Source organism: Poecilia formosa, unplaced genomic scaffold (genome assembly GCF_000485575.1).
Source record: "Poecilia formosa unplaced genomic scaffold, Poecilia_formosa-5.1.2 Scaffold364, whole genome shotgun sequence".
Lineage (NCBI taxonomy): Eukaryota > Metazoa > Chordata > Actinopteri > Cyprinodontiformes > Poeciliidae > Poecilia > Poecilia formosa.
The window spans coordinates 415,532-426,158 of record NW_006800303.1 but is presented as its reverse complement, the minus strand read 5'-3'; the positions used below and the strand labels follow the sequence as shown (position 1 = coordinate 426,158).

The following is a 10,627-nucleotide window of genomic DNA, read 5'->3' as shown; positions in this document are numbered from 1 at the left end:
ATTATTATTATTATTATTATTATTATTATTATTATTATTATTATTATTATTATTATTATTATTATTATTATTATTATTTGTTTATTTATTTATTTATTTTTATCGTTGTTGTTGTTGCTGTTCTTCTTCTTCTTCTTCTTCTTCTTAGTTGTAGTTGTTTAATATTTTCATATAAATTCATAGGTAAAAGTTAATTACTTCAGTAGGAATTAAAGCAGCCACAACTAAATTAAATTGTTGTTTCATTTAGTTGTGGCTAAATGAAACAACATTTAGCCTCAACTAAATATAAATTTTTTTTCCAAGGTCAGTCATGATCAGAGGTCATTTTTGTTGGATTTGCTAAAAGTCTTAATGGTCTGTTGTTAGCATGGTCAGAGCCAGTCCAAGGTTGTTTGGGGCCCTAAGCTGTTTCATTTGGGGCCCATTCTCTGTGAATCACTGACCTTTTGTGATTCATCTTTTCTTTTTCTTTCTATGTTTTTTATTTTGCTTTCAAAAGCAGTTTTAGATCTGGTTTGATGATCACTGGCCTATCTATTTGTACATATTTTACCATCTGTGACAGAAGCAGCAGTATAATTTCAATTGTGACTTTATGATCATTTCCATGTGGGTCTGTGGTAGAAGTTGTATGTTTGTCCTATGCATGCGGCCCTTCGCAGTAGCAAAGTGTGCTTAAACCTTGGGCCGGCTCGTTGCATCATTACTTTTGACTGATACCCGACTTGAAAATATCCAGTCCAATAAATATCAAGATTTCATATGATTTTTTTTTTAAATCTCAGTTTCACAGTCAGTTTAAAAAGTCACTAAGTTCAAAAATCAAGAGAACAAAGTTGCTTCAGAAGTTTAATTCCTGATCAAACAGAGATCGCTGTAAATAATAATCTTTAAGTTTATTCATGAGTTTAAAATGAAACAGCAGTTTCACTTCAAACAGTTTGAAGGAACCAATAAGCTGCTGCTCAGGGCCCCATGAAGGGCCGACAGGGGGCCCCAACAGGACTAGGGCTCTAGTGCTCAGAGCAGATCTTAAAAGTAAAGTCCCATTTGAAGTAAAATTCACCAAAAAATGTTCCAAAGTTTCCTGAATTCTGAATAATTTATGATTAAAATGTTTAGTTAACATTTTATTGAAGACATAACACAACTGACAAATTTACGTATGACATCATGTTAACAGCTATCATGTTATATGATTAATAATTGTTGTGGCTTCACATTTCACCTTCAGTGTCTCCAAACCCGATCTAATAAAACATTTGTCAGTTTTTTATAATTGAAGGGAAAAACAACAAATCCAACTGATATAATCTGAGTTCGTGTTGATTTCATAGAGAAAAGAAAAATCAACATTCATCCAAAGATATCTGTTAGAAATGAAACTGAAGTGACTGATTATCTCTCATGTGGGGAACTGAAGGAATTTACTGCTAACATGTAAACACATGCTACAAAATCAAATATCGATCAGAATGAGACGTCAGGTACGGTCTTCACCGCCAGTCAACCAGAGAAACACGATCTCTGTCCTTCCTTCACCATGATGATCTCAGCTGCCTGAGAGAGACTGAAGGAACGCAGCTGGAAAAACAAAGATCTCTAAGAAGTAGGTTTTTCAGTTAAAAGTAAGAAAAAATGTAGAGCTGGAATGTAGATGATGAAGATTATTTTTATTATTATTGCTGACAGATTTTTTTTTTTCTTTTGCTCTGGTTTTTTTCCAGTGTAGTGGTTTAAAAAGCTGCTGATGGTGAAGTAACAGAGTAGAACAACCACTCACTGTTCACCATTATCTCACTGGATTAACTGGATGAGCTGGAGGCTTAAAGGACACTCTCACCAAAACACTGAGTGGGGGGAGGAAGAGGAGGAAGAGGAGGAAAAGAAGAAAAAGGACAAGGAAGAGAAGAGAACAAAGGCTGCAAGAGAGAAGTTTATTTCTGGCTGTTTGTCCATCAGACCCTCGGCCCACCGGGCCTTCAGGACACAGCAGACCCTGATCATCCTGGAGGTTGCCATGGGTTACCCAATGAAAGATTCATCCTTTTTTAATCAATCAAGTTTATTTGCAGAGCACATTTTAGAAACAAGGCAGTTCAAAGTGTTTTACATCATGAAAACATGAAGAAAAAACCCCATCATGATCACATCATAGTGAAAACCTGTTACATTTGATCAAAATCATCATATATGTTGGTCAATGTTCCATTTATTATGGTTCAAAAGCAGCTCTAAACAGGAGGGGTTAGTCTGGGTTTAAAGGAACTCAGTGTTTCAGCTGTTTTGCAGTTTTCTAGAAGTTTGTTCCAGATTTGTGGTGCATAGAAGCTGAATGCTGCAGAACCATGTGTGGTTCTGGTTCTGGTTCTTGAATGACATTAAACGATTTCTGTCAGATTAAATCTCATTCTTCAAACACCAATGAAGACGTTACTGAAACCTTGACACCAGGTTGACCCGGACAGCCCCACCTCGCCCCGACCCGGAAGCGGTGACGACATGGCGGCAGTGAGGAGGAGGAGGAGGAGGAGGAGGAGGAAGATCCTGCTGGTGATTCTGGATTCAGTGGAACTCGTTGGGGGTTTCGGTGTGACTCATAGGAGTGTAAATTCTGCGTCCTGTCAGATGAAGAGCTCCTCACTGATAATTATGTTGTTACCGTAGAGACTGACTCACCTGGCCGTCTCTCCCAGACTGACAGGCTCCACAGCCTGACAGCGCCTCCAGCCTCCAGTGAGGGAAACGTTCTTTTATTTAAGTTTGGTCCCTCAGCGGAGAACAAGTCATCATAAAGTGTGTGTTCTTGATTTACTCATAAATAATAAAACATAATCAGTGTTAATAATTGTATCGATGGGATCCTTTTCTATGCTCCATGATGCTGTTTGGATGTTGGCAATAACTGTCAGAACATAGCACTGCAGTGTGCGTTTGTGTGTGTAAGAGTTCTGGTTAGGTCAAAGGTTACGCTGTGTGTGTGTCAGCTGCTCACCTCCAGGTGACCTGTACCTGTTTCGGAAACAACAAAGGTGAGTTTGTGTTACAGCCTGTTATTACAGTCATGTTGAAGGCTTTGTTTCTCTGCTGAACTCTTCACCTCTGCCTCATCCATACCAGTCACACACACTCACACACTCACTCACACGAAACTGTACTGTGCTGTTCTATTTTTTTTTTTCATTATTTTTAGAATAGCACAGATTGTCAGTGAGTTTTCTGTCCAAGTCAATCCAAAGCTCAGCTCTAACCACAATCCTGCACATCACGTTCTGAGACAATAAAACCAAGACTCAGTTTTTAAAGGGGCAGTTTTCCAGGCACACAGTGCCTTTTTCATAGAACAATCAAGGAACTGTGTTACCTTCAGTTATTACGAAAATGTTGTCTACATCAAATATGACACAAATTTTGATGTCATAATTAATAGCTTGAAAAACTCTTTAAAAAGCCCAGCTCTTTCTGAAACTCCTCTATTAACCCTTAACCTACTGAGCAGTAGCTCCTATAATGAGCTCAGCTGATGGTCAGGTGTTTGCTAATTGCTGCTGGCTAGTCTGAAGGAGCTGAGTGGGAAAGTCAGCTGTGAGGCGGAAGCTCAGAAACGTGGAAACAGTTGCATGCTTGAAGGCGGGGCTATGTCCATCCAGGCGTTTTGCATGAATTGTTCCCATGGAGATTAAAGGATTTCTCAAACATGCATGAAAGAATCAGGTATGGTTTTGATGAGAGAATAACATGATAACATGATGTAAAGTTCAAAAGAGTCGATTTTATATTACAGTACTGCCCCTTTAAAATTAAGAGTCCAGTTTCATTTTATTTCTAAGAAGAAAAGTCTTCCTGTTCAAACGATGTGTTTTTTTTTTTAATATTTCTAAGAAGAAAAGTCTTCCTGTTCAAACGATGTGTTGTTTTTTTAATAAAGTTTTGGAAATCAAACCTTTTTTAAGATGTGCCTGTTTAAAACATATACCAACATTATTTTTCAGCAGAATGTTACCATGTTTTTCTTCAACACCAGGCTGCTGCTGAACATCCTTCATGCAGTGACAAATCAAACACTGTGGATTCAAACAGAACAAGTTCCTAAAAGTCTTTCAAAAATGTAAACATTCCTTCACAAAAAATTCAATAGCTTCTTTTAGTTTTATTTTTTGTTGTATTTTTGATATCCCCCCCCAGCCGTTATCAACAACAGCATACAGAGGTAATCCTTGTTCCACTAATTTCATTTAGCAGCGCCTCGTCCTGCTCTGCTGCTCCATATGATCACATTGTCCAGCTCAGCAGGCAGAGCAGAGCTGACAGCCTGGTGAGATGCTGGCACCTCCTCTCAGTTCTGTCCTCAGGATTAGAAGACAGGGAGAGGTGTAATATTTCCAACCTTTACATGTTTAATTAGCTTTGTGATTCACCAGTTAAAGTGTCATATAAGTCTACAGGAAGAGGTGCAACAGTAAACTGCTGCCACCAGATGGCGACAGAGCTAACAGATTACACATCTAGTTAAAGTAGAGACATTATCACAGGAACAAATAGGTTTGTTTTATTATAATTTCATTTTATCTATGCAACAAAATTTCACCATAAAAGTAAAGGGATTTATGAAGAATGTAAATAAGTCCAGTTTAAATCTATAAAACACATTTGATTATAATTCAAATAAATCAAGATCATTAGTTCTGGATATTAAAGGATTAAACTGGATACCAGTCAATTTGGGGTTGCAGTATTCTGATCTGGATGGAGTAAATACATGAAACACTTTCAGTGACTTTCAGTCAGACGGATCTATGCAGCAGCAGGCCTCATATAAAGTACACAGTTCTGAACTGAGGCAGGGCGTCAGCCTCCTGTGTGATTGCTGCATAGCAATCACACAGGGATGTTTATCCACATCCCTGACGACATATGGATAAACATGTCGTCAGGGATGAGACCAGAGAAAATTAAAGTCCAGTATTATTGTAGTAAACACGCACACCAGAACAACATTAATCTCAGTGGAATCTGATTGGCGAAACAGATGCCATTACTGCCAACGTCGTCAAATGTTCCTTAAAAAACCGAATAGCCCTTTAATTTAGCACCGAATAGGAATCTACAACTCAGATGCTAACTTCAGTCTCATTAGCCTCCAGTGATTTACTGTATGGCTACATTCAGTGAACAATAGAAAATGTGCTTCTTTTTTTAAGTGGCTGTGTTACACCCTAAAGTTATGGTGTCCAGGGTGGCCAGCCACACGGCCGTCAGAAAGTCCTACTGTCCATTGGTCCAGACAGGCTTGAGGTGAAACTGTGGCAGACATAGAGAAAGTCATTTGAAAGATTTTAATACTTCTGCACTGCTCCACATTTCAGTTCGTTTGAATCGACAGGAGGGTTCAGATATTATTACAATGGTGCATAAGCCAGATAACCTTCAAAAGTCACATGACATCCCATTTGACAAAGTCTGTTTTGGAGGCGGTGGGCAGCATTTTTTCTGAATTTACAGCCTTTATTCGACAGTAATCAGAAAGGAAGGGGAAAGGAACTCTCGATGGCCGCGTCGAGGTTTAGAATTGCGTCAGCTCTAAACAATGCGCCACGCGACGTCAAAGACTTTTCTTTTTATTTATTGACACCAATTGTCCTTATTGAATAGTAAATTGACAGGAAGCAGGGTGGAGAAGACACAGCAATGACCAAATGACCCAGGAGAACCGCGTTGAGGACGAGCCTCTGAACATGGTGGGCCTGCTCTACCAACCGGGCGCCCCTGTGATAAAGACGGTCTGAGGGGAAACATTTCCTGTCTTCTTTAGTGGGCTCCAGCAAACAGGAAGCCATTTTCTAAACTCATCCCTGTTTTGTAGAAGACAAAGTCTTGTGAAAATTTGATTATGTTGTTCCTGATTATTGGCCTTGTTATATTTTCACCATTAAACTCACAAAAATGTTTGAGCATCCTGATGTTGAACATCATGGATGTGTCAGGGATTCTGTCTTTTCCTATATCTCTTTTAGCCTCTTATCTGCATACATGCACACACTGCAGCTTACATAACCATGTTTACGTGTGACTGCTATCAGTCATATGTAAACAGATTGAAACTGATTGGGCTTCCCTTTAGGGAGGGTACAGATTGCAGAGAAGAATAAAAAGCTAAACTCACTACAGTCTTTGCCTCACTTGGTTCCATCCATGAGCTCAGTGTGGCCCAGAGCTGGACGGTGAATGTAACTCTGTATTTGTTCCATTTCTATGACATGTATGGCTTGTAACATTTGATCATTTTTTGGCATTAAAGCCTGTTTTCATATATAACCAAATCTCATTATTTCTCAAGGTAATTTACACAGAGGGGTTCTGGTCGGGTCCTGAAACTGGTTAACAAACCTGGTAGTTTTTTGTTTGTTTGTTTTATTTTTATTTTTTTTTTTAATGAAGTCCAACAGAAAGGAAAACTGTCCTTTCTCTTTGACTGTTGGAGAAACTGAGCGAACCTCTGAAATAATCTGAGATGCAACAAAAGACTTTAAACGCAAATCTTTATTTAACAAATAAATCACAATTACAGATAAATTTAGGTGAGTGCTGCTTTTTAAAAAATTTTTTTTTTACAACAATTCAGTTTCAGTCTAGTTTATTTTTAATTCCCCCATTTCAGATTCAGTTACATAGAAATATATAGTAAAATAATTTCAGTTCATACCAATAAGGGAGAAGTTATTAGGTAAGATGATTTCAAAGTTATAATTTGTAATTCCGTAAGGTTTGAAGGGGCAGTATTCAGGCACAAAGTGCCGTCTTTCAGCACAATCAAGTAACTGTTACTGTCAGAATGCTGTATATATAAAATATGACTTACAAAGAAATTTAACTTTGCAATTTGATACTTCTGTCTCTTTAATAAGCTCTGGCTCTTTCCAATACTAAACCTACAACAAGTCATCATAAAAACTGGCTAGTCTGAAGGAGCTGAGTAGTAGTTCGTATGATGAGCTCAGCAGACTCCCAGCCCCAATAGGTGTTTGCTAATTGCTGCTGCCACTAGTCTAGAGGAGTTGAGTAGGGAAAGGTACTCTGTAGAGCAGAAGCTTGGTTCAGGGTTGCAGCTTCAATGAGGAACTTGGGTAGGGCTTTGTGAGAGCAAGTGTTTATACAACCCCAATGGTTGCCATGGGAGATTCAAGGATTTCTCAAAGATGCGTGAAAGAATCAAAGCAACAGAATCAAAACATCCAGGTATGTTTTTGATGAGTGAATAACATCATGACATGATGTAAAACTCAAAAAAGGTTGATTTTACATAATATCTCAAATCAAAAAGCTGTTTAAAATGTCTTCAGTGGCATATATAGGACTCCTTGTTGTTTATGATTTGGCCTTCATCTTCTTGCGCCTCTGTAAGCAGCATTTCACCACGCCAACGATTACCAGTATCACCAGCAGCACAGCAACCACAGCCAGTACGGGGATCAGGATGTGTGACAGTGACTTCTTGTCAGATGTAGCTGGTGCTGCATCCTCACATGAGGAGTCCTGCTCATCAGCACAGACACACCTGTAGGAACCCTCGGTATTCTGGCAGGTGTGCTTGCAGGGGTTCCCGGTGCTGCATTCATCCACGTCGACGCAGAACCCTGAGCCGTCTTTCTGGAAGCCTTCTTTACACTTCTGGCAGATGATGCTGAAATTAGCAGGGGAGCCATCCAGCACTCGCCAAACTGCAGGAACTCCTGAACAGAACAGGTCTAACTTTACGGCAGACCAACACTCAACCAGGATTTTGTTGCCGTTGCTGGAATCAGCCATCAGGAAGCGAATGCTGGGATGCTTGGGGTCTCTGGAATGCTCACAGGATTCTGGCTCTGATATCGGGACGTTAGGACGGAACGTTGCCGAGGCGGGTTTTGATGTTGTCGGGCTCGTTTTCAGCTGTAGTTCTGTATGCGCATCGCTTCCTTTGCAGATGAAATGGTAGTGGGTTTTACAGCTGGTGGGGATTAAACCCCAAGTAACTTCTGCCTGGACATGCTGTCGCCTCAGAGCCCCACATAAGAGCTCTGCACAGGTCAGCTTCGGCTTCTCCAGCCAGTTGACGGCGCTGGCCTCCTGGCTGCCGTTCTCTACCCACTTGAATCCTCTCAGAGGTTGTTCATCAGTACTGCATCTGTTTTTAAGCTTCCTCAGCCCGACCCAGACGGTGGTATTTTCCTGAAATGACTTTGACTTGTTGAGAAGCTGAAATATTTCCTGGAGCTCTTGTTGGGTGGCCACAGAGGGCAGAACACCAGGATGGCAGTTCATCATGGCCTGGTCAAAGGAAGCTTTGCTGTTGCTCAGACTGTATTTGGTGTGTGAGGACAAGTTGGTGGAGACATTTCTCAGCACGAAGACAAACATCCAAAGGGAACTCCACCAGCAGCAGAGCCAAAATTCCATTTCCTCAAGCTCCGCCCCCTTTGGTGATGATGTCACTGTCAAAATAAGCAATATTACTTATTAAAGCCGTGATGGTCAGGAATAGGACAATAGGACAATTGGCCAGTTAGTTCCCGCAGTTTTATTCACAGCTATTTCATTTTAATTCAGATATATATTTTTGCCATATATATTTTTTTTATATATATGGCACAATTTAACTTGAGGCACTTTACAAAAACAAAGTAATTTCAGTTCAAACAAACACACGGATTCCAATTGATCCTAGTCATCAAACAGAGCATTAAGTTCAATTCATTATTTAAATTAGCTTAAAAAAAGAGTTACTATCTAAGGAAACCCAACAGATGGTACAGAGTCCTCCTGGACGAGAACAAAGCAACAGAATCCAGACAGCAAATCCCTCGTACTGAGCATGCAGGTAGGGTTCTGGTGGGGAGGAAAACCTCCCCTTTAACAGGATGAAACCTCCAGCAGAAGCAGGACCTGGTTCATTACGAACGGTCGTCTGCCACAAGCAGGTTAACTGAGTGTAAACAAACCATTTCAGACCAGGTACCATGGAATCATCAACCATCAGTTTATTCTTCTTAATATTTCCATAAGCTATGTGGATGTATAGTCATGAAATTATGAATTTAATTTAACTGTGTTTAACTGAAATTTATTTCAGTACCTATTCACTAAATGAATAACACAGAGATCTTTATTCCTGTTAATTAGGATGATTTTCTCCTTATAATGAAAACACATTTAAGATTGCAACATCAGATCAGACCAATAAGAAGCATTTTTATAACAGAAATGTTTAAAACCTGCTTAAAGGTTGTCTTCAAAAGATATTTTTAATCTGATAAATGAGCCTGAATGTGGATTCTAACTTACTGAACATGACTGCATGTTTTATCATGGTGTGTTTTGTGTGATGCGACGTGGAACTTTGTAAAAGTGTTCAAGCCTCTTTAACATCTGCGTAAAGTTACAGTGATAAAGTTTATTGGGGGTTATGATGTGGATCAGGACAAGGTAGATAAATATGTAGGTGGAAAGAGTTTTGGTTTGTTTCACAAATTAAAAAAAAATATTACATGCATTTATGTTCAGAACTTGAGTCAATACTTAGAATATGTCTCTACTATCTTTATACATCTAAAAAGAAACCTTTGCCCATTCTTCTTTGCAAGCCTTAGAATTTGAGCTCTTTAATTTTTCTATAAAGGATCTTGTCTATAGATTTTCCAGCTGAGCCGTGGATCTCTGGTCATGGAAGGTCAGATGAGCTGAATTTAGGCTTACGGTGTTTGGACCGGATGATCAGTTTCTAAAAGCAACAAAAAAATTCAACTTTCACGCTCACTTTACATCATTTCCTCACGTTATTTGTGTCAATGTAAAACAGTTTTTCTACACTGAAATTTTACTAAGATGTCACAAAAAAAACAAAAAAATACCCAGATGGAATACAGAAATAAATGAATCTGCATTCTGTCTGGTTAATTGGTCTCTCTTACCGTTAGTTACTCTTCCAGGTTTTGATTCGGTCGTTTCTTTTCCTCCTCCTCTCCCTCTTTCTGCTCTGTTTGTTCTCAGGTTATTGTCTTCTCTGGACAGCTGCTGGTGTCTCCTCCACTCTTTAGTTTTATCCTCCTGACTGAAAAAAAACCTTTTCTTTCCACTTCTTCCAGTTTAGCTCTTCTTTTTTTCTTCTGGTTCCTCCTTCACAGTAGCTGTGCTGGCAGATTTCTGGCTTCACTCCCACACCCCCAGCAGCCCCCCGTAGCCTCCCTCTCTCTGCTCCTGGACAGGAAGTGTGTTAGGTCTTGATACGGTCAGCTGTTTTCCTGCTCAGGGACGCCGTCAACTAATTAGATTGAAAACTGAGACATTCAGACCAAAACCTCGGCTTGCGATTTAGTATTTTCTGAGCTGAAGTAATTCCCAGTTGAATCCTGGGAAGTGAACATGTGACAGCAGCAGGTGGGTTTTCCTTAATCTCAGTGGCCACTTTATTAGGTACACCTGTTCTATTGTTTTTTAAGACATGGGTTTAACAAAGGACATGTTCATTAATAGATGGTGTTAATGAAATGTTGTGTGTAGAAGTGCAAACAAATCAGTTTTACGGCAACTTTCACGTTCTGAGTGTCAGGACAGTGGAGGACACGTCTTATCAGCGTTCTTTTATTCT

At 39.5% G+C, this 10,627-nt stretch overlaps 1 protein-coding gene across 1 annotated transcript; it reads right to left on the bottom strand.

Annotated features, from left to right (window-relative positions):
* Positions 1-7,268: 7,268 nt before the first annotated feature.
* On the bottom strand, positions 7,269-10,219 carry clec14a (C-type lectin domain containing 14A). Its single transcript, XM_007574913.2, has 2 exons — positions 9,951-10,219; positions 7,269-8,474 (listed from the first exon to the last, which is right to left on the bottom strand). The coding sequence occupies exon 2, from the start codon at positions 8,437-8,439 to the stop codon at positions 7,369-7,371; it is 1,071 nt and encodes a 356-aa protein (XP_007574975.1). The 5' UTR covers positions 8,440-8,474; positions 9,951-10,219; the 3' UTR covers positions 7,269-7,368.
* Positions 10,220-10,627: the final 408 nt, after the last annotated feature.